Here is a 17788-nt window from a genome sequence, read left to right on the forward strand (position 1 = left end):
ATCAATCAATCAGCTGGGCACTCTATAATTGGAAGGCGGCGTGGGCCTGAGCAGAGACACAGCACGGCCTAGGCAATGAAGGCGGGGCCACAGACCGTGGCTTCAGGAGGAAGACCGCCAGTTTCACCCTTTGTACTGGTGTGCGTGGACAATGTCCACAGGGAAGGAACCTCCAAGAAAGCAAACCAATCAGAAACTTAGGGAATGGAAAATTTCTAAAGATGGCGCAAGTCACAACAATATCCATAGGACCCTCTGTAGTAAAATTTATCATATTACTTTCTGCTGAAGCTTATGATCAAAGGAAAATGATACTATATATATGTAATTACATACTGTTCTCTGAAATGAAAGGACGATTAACACACAAAATTTTGTCTTCCCCACTTTGGTGCCTGGGGAAACTGAAGGCCAGCGGGGAGAGCAGCAGCACAGCCTCCAGTCCTAGAGGCCAGGCTCTGAGCCTCCTCCCTCACACAGAGAAGTGAAGAGCCATTCACAGCGTTATGTGTCCTGGTTTTCATTCCGGACATTTCATGTGAGCTTTCTTTCACTCAGAGAAACAAACTCTCATTTATGAATGACAGCTATATTTTTTTTTACTATGTAATTTTTCTAAGTAAATGAAGCATGTAATGTGATGATTCTATATTTGTTATTATGAATTTTCATTTCAAAATATAAATACTAACAGAATTTTTCAAAGATTTTATTTATTTATTTATTTATAGAGAAGGAAAGGGAAGGAGAAAGAGAGAAAGAGAAATATCAGTGTGTGGTTGCCCCTCACATGTCCCCAACTGGGGACCTGGCCTGCAACCCAGGCATGTGCCCTGACTGGGAATTGAACCAGTGACCCTTTGGTTCGCAGGCCTGTGCTCAGTCCACTGAGCTACACCAGCCAAGGCAGAATTTTTTTTAAGCCCCCCCCCGCCCCAGTGTTAAATAATCCAATGGCTCCCAAAACAAACTTAGCATCAAAATCAACCTTACAGATTCAGTAGGTTTGTAACAGGGATTTGCAATCGCCTATTTTAAAACCTCTACAAGTGGTTGTGACACTTAGCAAGTAGTGGAAATCAGTGAAATCCACACTCACATGGGAACCACTTCTGCAGGACCTTTCAGAGTGCAAAGTAACCGTCCAGTCTTTGCACATTGTAAATTAACTTCACTAGTATGTGCAGCCACTTAGTTAAACATGCTTCTTTTTAACAAAGGATGCATTCCCCAACTTCTTCTAAATAGCTCTTTCCAAAACTTCTAACACATACTTTGACATAGGCTGATTTTAACCTTCTTACCCATAACCAATACCCTCCTGATTATTCTAGAAAGCTACCAAATACGTACAAAGGAGAAGAGTCTTCCAATAATTTTTCCCCCAAAATAGAAAGCCAAAGCCTAAAAAAAGTTGGTTTGAGTTAGTGAGAATCAACTGAGAATAGAAAAAGTAAACAGTTAAATAATCAGTATGAGCCCTGGCCTGGTAGCTCAGTTGGTTAGAGCATCATGCTGATACACCAAGGTTCTGGGTTCAGTATCTGGTCAGGGTACATAAAAGAATCAACCAAGGAATGCATTAAGTGGAGCAACAAATTGATGTTTCTTTCTCTCTCTTTTCCCCTCTCCCCTCTCTAAAATCAATAAAATAAGCCCTCCCTGGTGTGGCTCAGTGGGCTGAGTGCTGGCCTTCAAACTTAGGGGTTGCTAGTTCTGTCAGAGCAAATGCCTAGGTTTTGTGGGCTGGGTCCCCAGTTCAGAGCGTGTGAGAAGTAACCACTCGGTGTTTCTCTCACTCATAAATGTTTCTCTCCCCTGCTTTCTCCCTTTCTTCCCTTCTCTCTAAAAAGTAAATAAAATCTTTCAAAAAATCAATAATAATTTAAATGCAATATCCCGTATGAGATTTTAATAAAGGCTTGAATTAAATGAAAGCACACCACCTAGTGGACAAGATGCAGGATGACATTTTTCAGAGCACTTGGCTGATCAGAAAGGCAGCAATGCCCTCTGCTCTTCTGCACATTCAAGGCAGGTACTTTCAAAGAAAAAGAGATATTCACCTCATGATCTTCCTTCCCAACTCTCCATCCCCCAGTTTTTAAGGGAAAATCTGGGACAAGAATAAATAAGCTCTGATGACGTTAATGACATACTCACCAACTTAAAGCTGCAGAGGTAAAACATGAAAAACTGTACATGGCAGGAGGCATGGGTGGGCAACAAGAGTTTGTCAAAGATGATTATGAGATCGCGATATAAATCCTTTGTTTTGTTGATATCAATCTTACCTACAGGGAAAATATGCCATTTCAGTTTTATAAAAACATTATTTTCAAGCTACCAGTTTCATTTACCAAATTAAAAAAATAATAATACCATTAAGAAATACATCATGATCCACTATGCTATGACTAAAACTAAATGCCATTTTTATTTTGCACAAATTTTCCTTTTCAAGTATAACAATCTGGCTCTGGTAGGGAAGTAGGCCCTCACCTCACACACACTGCTCTGATGCCATAAATATCAACCTTTCTAAAGGGCGATTTTACAGCGCGTGTGGGCAGAAGTCCTTTGATGGAATAATCATACTGCTAGGAAGTTAATAAACCAAACAACTGAAGATAATGTATAAGAATGTTCATTACACTATTATTTACTATCACAAAAAGGGGCAGGGGTAAAAGAGACCATTAAATCCATATGATCAACAGCAACTACTTTAAAAGAACAGTGAATGGTATGAGAAAAGGGCAGATTATGAAACACCACATACAGTGTGACCCCCAAATCCACTGAAAACCATACTCATCCATACATGCATACTAACAAAAAAGAAAAAAAACATTTATCAAAATGCTCATAATGGTTCTCTAAATAGTAGAAATGTGGCTATTTAAAATGCCATTTTTTTAATCCTTTCCTATAATTTCCAGATTTTCTCTAGTCGTATAACAGCAAAAAAAAGTTAAAACACTAACATAGTCAACTCTCAGATTCAAGTTTTATCCTGAGTGGCTGAGTTTCATACTTAAATCTAAGCAATGTGAATAGAAAAAAATTCTGTTTTCATGGCAAAGCCTCTAAACTACAAGTTCCACAACTGAAAGTCCACAAGGGCAGGAAGCCTATCGATCTGCTCACTTCAGTGCCAACACCTGGCACTGTCACAGCACCATGACCCTCTGCACTCAGTACATCACACCAAGCACCACATATCAGTGTCTGCTGTACCATTCCTAAATGTCTTCAACTACTTCAGTTTAATCTGATCTCCACCTAAAAGTGACCAAGTGCCATACACAATCTTTTAACCCACTAGTCAGTGAAAAGATCAAGGGCTTTGAAGATATGTAACTTAGCCTGAATCCCAATGACACCATTTTTAAGCTATGTTATACTGGCAAGTAATCTCTCTACATTTTCTTTTCCCCATACTCAAAATAGTGATTTTCACAGGATTTCTATCAGCACCAGATAATGCATGAGAAACACCCAGCCCAGAACCAGGTACACAGCAGGTGTCTGATAAACAGTAGCTATTGTGACTAATACAGATCATTACCATCTACATAGCAGACATCCTTAATGTAGGACAAAAGTAAAGACAGCAGGATGTCCAGGCGTTCCGCGACAGGATGGACCATCTGACTGAGCCTTTCAGGGTCAGCCTTTGTTTCGCGTTCAAGAACTTCATCTTCATCCTTTGAAGATAATGTAAACATTGACATTACAAATTTCAGGAAAAGTAGTTTAGTGAGAAAACTGTCTGTGGTGATTATTTCTTTTAAAAGACAAAACAAAGAAAACCTATCACAGGCAGGAGCTCTAAACCAGAGGTATGAATCAGAACCACTCATGGAATTCGAAGTAAAAGCACAGGTTCAGAGCCCTGGCCTCTGGTTCTCACCTAGAAGACCCATGCAGAGTATGGGCATGCAAACATCGTGGATCTTCCCAGCTCCTGGCACCCACTGTGGTGGGCACTGTCGGTGCCAGGCCTCCTTTCCCAGGACAGGGCACTCATGCCCCAGCTGCTGTGAGTTTTGGCTGCAAATAGTTCAGAGCTGCCCCCCGCTTCTCCAGAGAACTTACCTTCAACAGAACAGGAGCCAGAACTGCCCTTTCATTCCTTTCAGCAACACCCCTTCAGAACTAATGACTGACAAGGGGTCATCAGAGACCATCTCCCACTTCTCAAACTGGGATCAACTCTCTGGTACAATCATGTTTCAGGGCTCTTAGTGCAATCAGACTGTAGCTGCTTCCCACTCCTGCTTAGGCCCCGCCCCTGCCCTTTCCTACCCCCCTCACACCCTTGTCCAAGGGAACCCAAATCCCCGTCTCAGCTCTCCTCCCAGTGAACCCAACTTAAGACATTGTACCAGGTATAGAAGTACTGCTTTAAGGTATACAACTTATAAAATAAAATACAGATATTAGGTTGATATGCTCTTCTATTTATCACTCCCTTACCAATAATAATGTGGTTACAAAAACAAACAATGAACAATAAAAGTGAAGCATGCTTACCAAACCTAAATTCAAACCTTGGAAACCAAACAAGTTGCAGTAAGCAACATGGAAGCAAACTACTTCATTTAAGAAATCATTTTCAAAAAAAGAAAGAAAAATCTATTTTAAACCAAAGCGTTGAAGAAGATTAGAGGCCATTATCTGTCTCCTCCCACATTCTGGACTTATGAACCAGGTATGCCTGCTTTCACTAATAAACACTGACCATATTAAAAAGTCCTTCTGTGGCGTCTGTTCCACTACCAGTTTGAGCTGCTATTTCCTCAGCATCTTCAATATCCTGCCGGGACGCACTCACCTACATTATAACAAAGAAAAAAGAAAGAAATCATTTAAAATCCCACTACGTCATTTGGAGAATGAAAATTCATCTGACATACTCATTTTAAAGGTGTCCAAATTAGTGCCATAACTCATTACATAATTAAGGTGCAAACCTATAAACTGGTTTGAGTCATGAAGGAATTTACAAGATTAAAAATCAAGTCCCTTTTACTATTTACATGAAGTCATTATTAACTATAGTGTGATAGTCTAAATTTGGAGAGCTTCAACAAATTCAACATTTATTCCAATTCCTAATATATACAAATACTCACATACATCTAGTATAAGAAGCAGTCTCAATTTACTGAGCAGAAAAAAGATGAAACCCAGATAAACTTTGAATTACAAAGTATTTATTTTGTTACATATCTTCAAATATCTTGTTTAAAATATCAGTGATTTTTTTACTATCTTTTTACATGCCTCTTTTTTACTATCTAAACATGAATGTCATGCCCTAGCTGGTGGCCTAAGAACCAAAGGGTCACCAGTTCGATTCCTAGTCAGGACACATGCCTGGGTTGCAGGCCAGGTGCCCAGTAGGGGGGGGGGCGCGTGAGAGGCAACCACACATTGACATTTCTCTCCCTCTCTTTCTCCCTCCCTTTTCCTCTGTCTAAAAATAAATTGAATATTTGTATGTGTATGTGTGTGTTTTAATATTTTACTTATTTATTTTTAGAGAGAAGGGAAGGGAGGGAGAGCAACATCAATGTGTGGTTGCCGCTCATGCGTCCCCTACTGGGAAACTGGCTTGCAGCCCAGGAATGTGCCCTGACTGGGAATCAAACCAGCAACCATTCGGTTTGCAGGCCCATGCCCGATCCACTGAGCTACACCAGCCAGGTCAATAAATTAAACATTTTTTAAAAAATAAATAAAACATGAACTTCTTTCTAAATGTACTCTAAAATGTCCCACAGTAGGACTTTCGGTCAAGATGGCAGCTTAGGTAAACACAGCTTGCCTGCTCGCACAACCACATCAAAATCACAACTGAAATATAGAACAACCATCACTCAGAACCATCAGAAATTGAATTGAATGGAAATCTGACAACTATGGAATTAAAGAAACCACATCCATCCAGACAGGTAAGAGGGGTGGAGACATGGATTAGATTGGTCCCAAGTCCACATGTGGTGGAAAAACATTCAGGAGGGATATCTCATGAGCAAGGAGTCCCTGCCCCACACCAGAACCCCCAGCACAGGGATCCAAGGAAAGTAAGTCCCCACAACTTCTGACTGCAAAAAACAACAAGGATTGAGTGGGGGGAAGAAACTACAGGAGTCCCAAGCAGTCCCTCTTAAGAACCCACACATGGACTTACCTCACACTCACTTCTTTTGAGCTCCAGTACCTGGGTACCAGCTTGAAAGGCACCAGTGGCACCCAGGAAGGTACTGAAGTGTCTGGCATCAAGGCCTAGGCTGGGGGAAAGCTTTCTCTCAAATAGAAAGGCAGGCAAAGGCCACCGTTCCTTTTCTGAACCCTCCCCCTACATAGCCACAGAGCCAGCAGGCTGGTGCCAATCTGAGACTCCATCAACCTGGTTTACACTGTTTACCCCACCCTGGAGATCCCCTGAGACTCTCTATCCCACCCAACTTACAGGCACACCCAAGATATGAATGGCTGATCTTGACTCATGCTTCACAACTTCCTAAATCCTATCGAACAAGCAACAGATGATCTCAGTATCCTATAGCCCTCAATCTGCCTACCTCTTTCTAAGTGGCTCCAGGCTCAGCAATAGCAGCAGCCAGCCTAGATTCACAACTTGGCTTCCCGGGAATCTCCAAGCCCAGTACTAGTAGCAGCCACCTCAGATAGCTTTTCAGCTCATGCAGGGTGGCCCCAGGCAGAACACAAGTGGGTAATGACCTTGGCCTGCACCACCTAGGAACCCCCAAGGCCAGTGTACCCAGAGGACAGCTATAGACCATGTCACAGCACCTCCTCCCTGCCCCAGCACAGCTGATTCTCCAGAGGGATGGGGAGTGGGGGTGGGGAGGAAGTTGGTGGTCAGTGGTCACAGTCAGTCCTTGTAGGTCACTAGCCTGGGTAAATCCCTCCCACGGACCTGCCAATAGCAATCAAGGCTCAACTACAAGAGGAGGGTATGCTCAGCCCACACAAAGGGTGCACCTCAAGTACCCAACTTGAGTGATAGGGGAGGCTGTGCCCCTAAACCCTACAGGATACCTACTACATTAGACCACGCTACCAAGACAGAGTCAAAGCAGCTCTACCTAATACACAGAAAAGAGATACAAGGAGACTGCCAAAATGAGGAGGCAAACAAACATGGCCCAAATTAAAGAACAGATCAAAACCTCAGAAAAAGAACTAAATGAAATGGTGATAGGCAATCTATCAGATGCAGAGTCCAAAATATTGGTTATAAGGATACTCAAGGAACTCAATGAGGACCTCAACAACATAAAAAAGATCAAGTTAGAAAGAAAGGAAACACTAATTGAAATAAAGAACAATTTACAGGAAATCAACAATAGAGCGGATAAAGCTGAGAATCAATGTTTTGAAACGCAGGATGCAAAAAACAAATGATCAAGACAAGAAGAAAAAGGAATCTAGGAAAATGAGGACAGTGTAAGGAGCCTCTGGGACAACTTCAAGCACTCCAACATTTGCATCATAGGAGTGCCAGAAGGAGAAGAGCAAGAAATTGGAAATCTATTTGAAAAAATAATGAAAGACAACTTCCCTAATGTGATGAAGGAAATAGACATGCAAGTCTAGGAAGCATAGAGAGCCCCAAACAAGATGGAAGCAAAGAGGCCCACTCCAAGACACATCATAATTAAAATGCCAATGGTTAAAGATAAAGACAGCATCATAAAAGTAGCAAGGGAAAAGTAGTTAGTTACCTATGGAGGAATTCCCATAAGACTGTCAGCTGATTTCTCAAAAGAAACTTTGCAGGCTAGAAGCAACTGGTAAGAAATATGCAAAGTCATGAAAAGCAGGGACCTATAGCCAAGGTTGTTTTAACCAACCAAGCTATCATTTACAATTGAAGGGCAGATATAGAGCTTTCCAGACAAGAAAAAACTAAAGGAGTTCATCTTCACCAAACCCTTACTAAATGAAATGTTAAAGGGACTTATTTAAATAAAAGATCAAAACTTTGAGCAATAAAATGGCAAAAAATACTTATCAACTGAATCTAAAAAACTAAGCAAGCAAGAAGTGGTACAGAATCATGGATATGGAGAGCGTTTTGATGTTTGCCAGATGGGAGGGGATTGTAAGGAAATGGGTGAAGATGTGAGAGGATTAAGAAGTACAAATAAGCCCTGGCTGGCGTAGCTCAGTGGATTGAGCGTGGGTTGTGAACCAAAGTGTCGCAGGTTCAATTCTTAGTCAGGGTACATGCCTGGGTTGCAGGCCATGACCCCCAGCAACCACACATTGATGTTTCTCTCTCTCTCTATCTCCCTCCCTTCCCGCTCTAAAAATAAATAAATAAAATCTTTAAAAAAAAAAAAAGAAGAAGTACAAATAGTTACAGAATAGCCATTGGGATATAAGTACAATATAGGAAATGGAGTAGCCAAAGAACTTATGCATGACCCATGGACACGAACAAAGGTGTGGTGACTACCTGAGGGACTGTAGGTGCCAGGTGGAGGGGGACAAAAAGGGAAATATTGGGACTACTGTAAGAGCATAATCAGTAAAATATAATTTAAATAAAAAAATTTTTTTTAAATTTTCCATAAGTACTGACCAAAGAAAAACTTTACCAAGATTATGTATGCAGTTGGGCAGGGGTTAACTCCCAGTGAGCACTGTGTCAGCCTGCCCAACCTCCAGCTCTTCCTACACCTGCCTCCTTATAGCCTCCTTCTCCCCTATAGTATCAGTGTTCTCCTCCATCAATTCATCTCCTCAGTCCACAAACCTCAAGTCTCCCCAACCCTAGCATAGGCCTCTGACGCCTGCCTCATCCTCTGTTCATGCCACAAACCCTTACCAAGATCTGTTAATTCCACTTCCTCTAAAATGCAGTGTCCCCCTACACACTGACAAAACAACAGACTTATCTCCCAATCACCAAATTTAAGGACTTTTTCTGTTCTCATTCTCCTTAAATTATCAGAAATACTTCAAGCTAACCAAACCCTTCCTTATTCCAGATCTTCCCCACACAACCATGTTCTCTGGTTTACCTCCCACTTCCTATCATACTTCCTCTCTCCTGTCCTAAATTACATCACTCTTAATGTTTGTACTCAGTCCCCTACCTGCAGCTACATCTGCTTAGTGAGCACTCACCATCTAGCTCCCCACCTGTACACCTCAATCCATTCAAAATGGAATTCATCACCTTCCAACTTCCTCCTGACTTTTCTTACTACTGTTAATGTCAACACCAAGATTCCAAAGGGGCTATTGCGTTCCTTTACCCCCTATTCTCTCTCCACTTGCTACCCTGTCTCAAGGACCAGTTCACCTTTCTTTCACAATGTCAAGAGAATCCACCCCTTTCTTTCATTCTCACTGCACCTCATTGCGGGTCACTTTAAATGCTTTCCTGACTCCTGATTACATCAGGTTTCCTAGTTCATAATAATGCATGTGTTCCACTCATAGCATTTACCACGACTATACTTTTACACTGGTGTGACTGTCTAATGCCATGCGCCCCAACCATGAGAAATGGGACTATCTATAATCCCCAGCACACCAATGAATTTCAAGAAGTATACAAGAACTGAAACAAAAGTGGAAACATGAATTCTTTTCCATCTTTGCTACTACTATTTCAAGTATGTTGATTACATACTTGATAACAAATACACTTAATAAAGGAAAATCAAAGAGAAAAATTATTAAATACTTACATCCAGCTTGAGTAACTTTTCAATGACAAGCTCTAGAATTTCATGCCGCAAGGTTGGAAAATACACACTAATCCTTAGTAAGTTATGAACATAACATTCCTAAAACATAAAAAGATAAAACATTTCAACAGAGTATCTTTCAGTTATGTAAGAAAAGAATCAATTACATAATCTCTAGTTCCAATTACTTAAATAGAAAAAACAGACCATCTAATAACACAGAAACTACATTTTTTATATATTCATTTTCTGCCTGCACATAGTAGGTAGTCTGTTGCATGTCACTTTGTAAATTACCCCCAGTAAAATACTAAAACAGGTTTGTTGAGCTGTATTTCATATATAATTCACCTATTTAAAGTGTACAGGTCAAAGGTTTATAGTATATCCAGTACTGTGCAACCCTCATTATAACCAATTTTAGAACATTTTCATCACTCTAGAAAGACACCGTGTTATCCTTTAGTACAGTCAGTACCTCTGTCCAGCTATCAGTAACCACTAGTCTTTCTGTCTCTATGAATTTGCCTATTCTAGACATTTCATATAAGTGCAACTTAAATTATGTGGCTTTTCAGCATGTTTTCAAGGTTCAGTCATGTAAGCAAGTAAGCAAGCCTTTCAATTGTGAAAAAAATATTTCATTGTATAGATACCACATTTGGTTCATTCATCAACCAATAAAACATCTGGTTGTTTCTATACTTTGTCTATGATAAATAATGCTTCACATAAGTTTTGTGTCAACAAATGTTTTCATTTCCCCTTAGGGACTGTCAAGACAGTTTTCCAAAGCAGCTGCACCATTTTACATTCCTATCAGCAATGTACAAGGGTTCTGATTTCTCCCCATCTTCATCACCACTTGTTATTACCTTTTTGAGTATTAACCATCCTAGTAGTTGCAAAGTGGTATGTTATTGTGGTTTTGACTTGCATTTCCCTGATGGCTAATGACATAATAAAGTTTTCATATGCTCATCTGCTCACCTTTTTTGGGGAAACACCTATTCAGATTCTTTGCCAACTTTAAATTGGGTTATTTGACTTTTTATTATTGAGCTAAGAGTTCTTTTACATATTCTAGACACAACCTTTATCCCATATATGATTTCCAAATATCCTCTCCCATTATTTGCCTTTTCACTTTCTTGAAAGTGTCCTATGAAACATGACTTTTTAATTTTGATCCAAGTCCACTTTACCTGCTTTTTTTTACCTACTTTACCTACTTTTTCTGATTGTTTTTTCCATGTCATATCCATAAACTGCTGCCTAATCCAAAGTCACAAAAATTTTAACCTGTTTTCTGCTATGAATTTTTTTTAGCTTTCAGGTTTAGGTCTTTGATCCATTTTAAGTTCATTTTTGTATATGGTATGAGGAGAGGGTCCTGCTTCATCTTTGCATGTAGATACCCACTTGTCCCCAAACTAGTTGTTAACAAGACTATTCTTTTCCCCATTCAACTGTCCTGTACAACTGGGTTTTGACCATGCTGAACTCATTTATTAGCTCTAACAATGTTTTTATGAATTGCTTAGGATTTTTCTACATGTAAGATTCTATCACCTGCAAATAGAGATAGTTTTACTTCTTCCTTTCCAGTCTGGATGTCTTTTCATTTTTTTGTCTAACTGCTCTGACTGGAACCTTCAGTACAATACTAAAAAAAAAGCAGAGAAGTAGACATCCTTGTTTTGTTCCTTATCTTATGGGAAAACTTTCAGTCTTTCACCATTGGGTAGGATGTTAGCTGTGAGATATTTTTTTCAATATTTTATTGATTTATCCTTAGAGAGAGGGGAAGGAAGGGAGAAAGAGACGGAGAGAAACCACAGTGTGTGGTTGCCTCTCACATGCTCCCGCACTGGGGACCTGACCCACGACCCAGGCATGTGCCCTGAGCCAGAATCAAACCGGCAACCTTTCAGTTCACAGGCTGGCACTCAATCCACTAAGCCACACCAGCCAGGGCAACTGTGAGATTTGTATAGGTGTCCTTTCTCAGATTAAAAAAGGTCCCGCTTTTTGTCATGAAAGGGTTTTGCTGTTTGTCAAATGCTTTTCCTGCATCTATTGGAATGATCACATAGTTTTTGTCACTTATTCTATTGACCTGGTAGATTATAGTAATTGATTTTAGGGTATTAAGTCAACCTTATACTCCTAGGATACATTTTACTTGGTTGTGGTGCATAATTCTTTTTATCTGTTGCTAGATTCAGTTGTCTCTTTCTAGTATTTTGTTGAGAACTTCTGCATCTATGTTCATAAGAGACATGGGATTTATAATATTCCACTTGAAGAACACAATCACAAACAAAAATTCATCAATTCCTTATAATATTTGTAATACAATATTAGGAAAAACTAATCTTTGTAGAAGGGAACCACTATTATTTATTGAAAACAATGTAGATGATCTAAAACTCAGAAAGGAATAACTTAGAATTCATCTATAGAAGGCTCTGCTCTGCATGTTCAAATAAGGCATACTTACAATTGATAATATATGAATTATTACCTTCTAGGAATTTTTATCTATATAATCATGAAGCCTAGTCAGATATTTCTGAAATAACTCCTGCCTGGATTTATTTCACACAGAAATCAAAGAAGGTGGCAGCAGGGGTACTCAGTCACTTGGTGAGAAAGGAATCTGGGTCAAATTCTTAGACCTAACAGCATCTAAAACTAAATTACAAAAAAACAATTTTTCCATTATTTTCCCCATGAAAAGATTTCTTACCAGTGTTCTCTCAGATTTTCGAACAAATGGAAATTTTTCTACCAGTATTGGCATGAGAAACCACGGTGCCCTAGTGGGGAAAACAAAAAATCAACTCACCCATGTTAACTGAACTCTCTTGGAAGGGAACATTTCCATTCTAAGAGCAAATACAGATATAGGAGGCAAATGGTAACTCCTACCTCAAACAATTAGAACTGAATATTAACACATAGCTTCAGAGAAAATCTGTAACTTAAGGGAAAATAAGCTACTATTCACTTTGATATCAATAGCAAATTAAAGGGGAATTCTTTTTTCTATAAAATCAAAAAAGAACATCAGTTTTAAATGTAAGCATTTTCTACTGCACACATAAATGATCAATTTGGCCTTTTTTTTTTAGACTTTTTAAATTTCTTTTTAGAGAGAGGGGAAGGGAGGGAGAAGGAGAGGGAAAGAAACCTCGATGTGTGGCTGCCTCTCACATGTCCTCTACTAAGGACCTGGCCTGCAACCCAGGCATGTGCCCTGACTTGGGAATCTAACTGGCAACCCTTTGGTTTCTAGGCCAGCACTCAATCCACTGAGCCACAGCAGCCAGGGCTCAACTTGGACTTTTTTTAAAGTTAGCAAATAAACAGAGGAAACTTAAGCCCACCCCTCCAAAATAAACCCATACACCTTAAAATTTCTTAGAATTACAATTTTTATTCAAATGGCATGACACAAACACACAGGGATTTCTCACTGAAAATACCTGAATATCACATATGTTGAAGATGAAAGCAAAATTCCAACACTATCCATACCTGGTGGAAAATTTACACCCAAGTTTTAAAAAATAAAGACAATGAATAAAAAGTCAAAATGCCATTTTTTGTAGAATGTGACATTATAGCAATAGGATAAAAAAAGAAAACATGGAGCACACAACTTGAGTTTTGCTTCCATAAATATTTTGTAATTTCCTACCAACTGAATGAAATTTTCTTAAGACTTAAATACCATGATTCAAAAAAGTAACAAAAGCGTACTTACGATGGGACATATCTTGCTATTATTTGCAAGGCCCTGTGACATGTGTCAAAATTTGCAGGAAGGTCTACAAGACAAAAAATGAGAGTAAGAACAGCAAAATAATGCTGAAAATTGAAAAATTATGCACTTGAAATGAAAAGCATCTGCAACCAAAACTGAATCATGTATCAGAGAAATAATTTCAAGATTTTTCTCCATAGCCAACTATCAATGAAGACTAAGTAGACTAATCATGTAAGTAAACATGAAGGGTAATTGATTACCCTTGCCCTCTATACATGCCTATCTAACATGCCCTCTCTCTCTATATAAATAATTCCATCAAAAGTTACCATTAAACTTTATCATTCAGCATGCATTCTCTAAGACACAGCAGGCTTTTTTTTTTTTTTGCTTTAATCCACTTTATACTTACTATCATCTTCGTCATCAGAATCTGAAACATCTATGTCACCTTCCTTAATGACCACTCGGGCTTTGGAATGAAAAACAAAATATATTATTCTTTTGTCATTGACCAACAAAAAAAGTGATTTTTCCATTGTCTAAACCAGTACAATGATTAAGTTTTCAATCTGGAGGGAAAAAAAGTCACATAACTTTATAGTTTTTAAACAACTGAGTTCTAAGACATCACCAATGAAACCAAATTACAACCCATAAAAATCACGGTGACAAGTCTGAACACTTCCACAGAGGTCATTACAGAGAACAGACATGTACCAGAACTGCGGCCAACACGTATCCTGGAATCTTCAATGGTGATATAATCTCCAAGTATATTGGAAAGGTAGTAGTATTTTAATAAAGATAACAAAAAAGTGGAAAATCAAAGCAAGATGAACCACTCACGAGGGACAAAATGAGAAGCAATCATGCTGAGACACGGTCTAAGGAAGACAGTCTGTGCTGATACAAGATTACCGAGAAAAGCCAAATATTCCTCCACCACTGTCTGACTTCTATTCAACCACTGCAATCTCTAGAGGCAGGAGGAAGAGAAAGACAAAAGAAACATTTTACTGATACAAAAAATACTTTTCAAAGTACTGAATCACATACCAGTCAGTAAAATAAATGGTGAACTTACCAGGAGAATATTGATAAGCTGCTCAAAGTCTTTGGTCAAGTACATGATAGAGGAACGGAATTCTAACAGCCAGTTAATGATCTGGTCATCCTTAAGTTAAATACAGAAAATTACTTTTAAAATCACAAATCCTCTAAAAGAACAGAGAAAATGATATCTAGCTTATATCAATCACCTATCAATATTTAAATTAGGAAAAAAGTCACAAACTTGGACTTAAGCCAAAATTGGGATGAAAATTTCTTAGTTTGTAGCAAACTAGAAAAAGGTATTACAATAAATTTGCCCATTTTAGAAAAAAATGTAGCAACTCTAACACACAAGAAAAAGAATTAAATGTAGTACTTCCTTCTCATCACTTATTTGCCCTAAAAAAGTAAAAACCCTTCAAATGTTGATACTTGGGACTTTTGAATAACCACAAAATTACAACAGATTCAAATATTATAAAACCACAAGGACCTCAGTCAAAGAACACATATGCATGACCTATGGACATGGACAATGATATAGGGCTTGCCTGAGGAGGGGGGCTGGGTGGAAGTGGATAAAAGGGAAAAAAGTGGGGACAACTGTAATAGCACGAACAATAAAATGTAATTTTTAAAAGAAAAAAAAGACTACAAGGACCAGTAAGTAGCTACCTCTATCCATGCTAACATGGAAGCATGTTAATAACATTCAATCTAGGCCGATTGACTAAAGTCATCAATAAATACAAATTTTTCTCAGCCCAACCTGTCATTCAGTTTAAATGTACTAAGATGAATGAATGAATGAATGAATGAATAAATGTATTAAGATGTTGTATAGCCTGGACCAATGTGGCTCAGATGGGCATCTGCAAAGTGAAAGGTCGCCAGTTCAATTCCCAGTCAGGATACATGCCTAGGTTGTGGCCCAGTCCCCAGATGGGATGTAATGGATCGATGGTTTCTCTCACACATCAATGCTTCTCTCTCTCTTTTCATCCCTCCCTTCACCTCTCTCTTTTCTAAAACTAAATAAATAAAATCTTTAGGAGGGTGGGCTGGGATGGAGTAAAAGACAGAAAACTGTACATGAACAACAATAAAAAAAAAAAACTTTAAAAAACATGTGTTATATATAAATGAAGCTTCCACTACTCCATGAAATGTTTTTAAGGCAGTAAAATTACTGTTCACAACTTTTAGTAACATGGAAAAAACTGCTAAATGAAAAAAGAGATCTTTAACAAGCCTGGAAATTAAGGTAGAATTTAACTCATGGGTATATATTTTTTTAAAAAAAGCAAAAAAAGAAAACAAGCCATGAATAAAATGCAGTATCAAGTTACATAAAATATAGTCTGTATTCATGCACATATACAACATCCACAAGAAAAAACTAAAAGTTCCATTTTTGAAAACTGGTTAATGCAGATAAGACTCAGTAGGAAAAGATATCTTTAAAAAAAAAGAGCTGTATTGTGCCATATCGATAATAACAGATTATTAACCGACAGTGCTGTGTGGAGGACAGTGAAGGCTGGCATCATGCAGCCGGAGCCCCAGGGGTTAAGAAGGAGATAGTTAACCACAAGCTTCAGCTGAATGCACTGTAACTTTTGCAGAAGGAATATTTATCATTTAGATAGCCTGGGAACAGAGCAATTATGCCTGCAGGTGTTCCCTGAGTCTGCCAAAAGTCCTTGAGCTTTATCTAACTGACCCTTATAAAACAAATGCGGAGACCATGTTCAGGGTCACTGTCTCTCCACCAGAGGACAATGCCCCACCTGGCCCCTACTTCCCCTCAAATTGTCTGTACCTGTGTCTTTCTTAATCTCCCCTTGTCCCACCTCAGGGACCTCCTCCCAGCGCTGGTTGGGGCAGTTCTGTAACTACAGTGACAGACTATTAATAGACAAGGTTGTACCTACAATTATAGACTATTTGTAGGATTTAGTGAGAACACACCAGGTGCCAGGCACAGCGCTCAATTGTGTACATAGGTATCTTTTCCCAAATCTACCAACACTGCAAAAGGATTACTGTTACTCCCATTTTACAACTGAGGAAATGGAGGCTAAAAGAGATTAATAAGCAACTTGCCCAACCAAGAAGCCAATAACCAGGTTCACACTTACCTGTCTGGGTCAAAACCTAAAGCAGACGTGTCAAACTCATTTTCACCAGGGGCCATATCGGCCTCGAAGTTGCCTTCAAAGGGCTGAATGTGATTTTAGGACTGTATAAATGTAACTACTCCTTAACAGTTAAGCAAGAGCTTGGCCCTGCCTCTGGGTAGAAACAAGGTGCAGGGCAGATAAAACAAGGTGGAGAGCCGGATTCCACCTATGGGCCTCGTGTTTGCCACCTGTGGGCCTCGTGTTTGCCACCTGTGGCTTAAGCTCCACCCAGCTTCCCACACTGCCCTGTGCCTCCTTTACCCTACCTTCATTCAACCACCAAGTGCTTTCTATGTGTTATGTGACAAACTTCAATGAAATTAACTATTCTCTGATGAAACCCCATGTAAGCTGGCAGGAAAATAAAGTAAATCACAACTAATTTGCAAAGTTCTCTCACAATGTCCACAATCATCAAAGGTAAGATTAACAGTGGCTCACCACCACCTGAGGCAAAGAAGACAAGGTACGTTACTTGAAAATAAAATGAGTTAGTTCTCTCCTCTTTCCCATTAAAAGAAAAAGTGTGACCAAAGTATAAGAATAACATTTAAACTGCTCCTTTTTTAAAGTAGATCAGTCAGACTCTGGTGCTTTACTATTATCAGAAGCGTATTCCTTGCAACACCCCTCTGAACTATCATAGACACAACTGATGTGATTATCTGTAGGTCCAGATACTGAGGATGAGAAGTGCTAATATAGAATATAGTGGGACACAAAGGAAATGGTCCTTTGTACCTGTGCCAGAAGATAAGGACCAGGGAAGCTTTAAACTGGAAGTGATGCTGCTGCTGTCTTTAAACCAAGTGAGTATACTCGGGGGGCTAGATTCCTTACAGAGGGAAAAGCATGTTTTCAAAAAACCAAAAGGAGTTCAGCATGGCTCAAATACATAGTGAGCAAACCAACAGATAAGTCTGGGGAGCACAGTGGGGCCACATAAACCACTTAAGTCCTTATAAGCCAAATTTGCAAATAGGAAGATCTGCTGGAAGTGTAGGGCATGAACTGAAGGAAAAGCCATGTGC

The 17788-nt window shown here is 39.2% G+C and overlaps 1 protein-coding gene across 2 annotated transcripts in view; it reads right to left on the reverse strand.

Moving 5' to 3' along the window:
• RRN3 (RRN3 homolog, RNA polymerase I transcription factor) overlaps positions 1–17788 on the reverse strand; it is a 41430-nt gene that overhangs the window by 12725 nt on the left and 10917 nt on the right. For both annotated transcript variants that reach the window (XM_028513121.2, XM_036020911.1), the window contains exons 4-12: positions 14606–14695; positions 14368–14497; positions 13931–13990; positions 13516–13579; positions 12496–12565; positions 9744–9842; positions 4748–4840; positions 3572–3710; positions 2164–2294 (exon numbers count right to left, since the gene is read on the reverse strand). In XM_028513121.2, coding sequence (XP_028368922.1) covers positions 2164–2294; positions 3572–3710; positions 4748–4840; positions 9744–9842; positions 12496–12565; positions 13516–13579; positions 13931–13990; positions 14368–14497; positions 14606–14695 — 876 coding nt within the window. The remainder of the gene's footprint in view (positions 1–2163; positions 2295–3571; positions 3711–4747; positions 4841–9743; positions 9843–12495; positions 12566–13515; positions 13580–13930; positions 13991–14367; positions 14498–14605; positions 14696–17788) is intronic.

Source organism: Phyllostomus discolor, chromosome 3 (assembly GCF_004126475.2).
Source record: "Phyllostomus discolor isolate MPI-MPIP mPhyDis1 chromosome 3, mPhyDis1.pri.v3, whole genome shotgun sequence".
In the NCBI taxonomy this organism is placed as follows: domain Eukaryota; kingdom Metazoa; phylum Chordata; class Mammalia; order Chiroptera; family Phyllostomidae; genus Phyllostomus; species Phyllostomus discolor.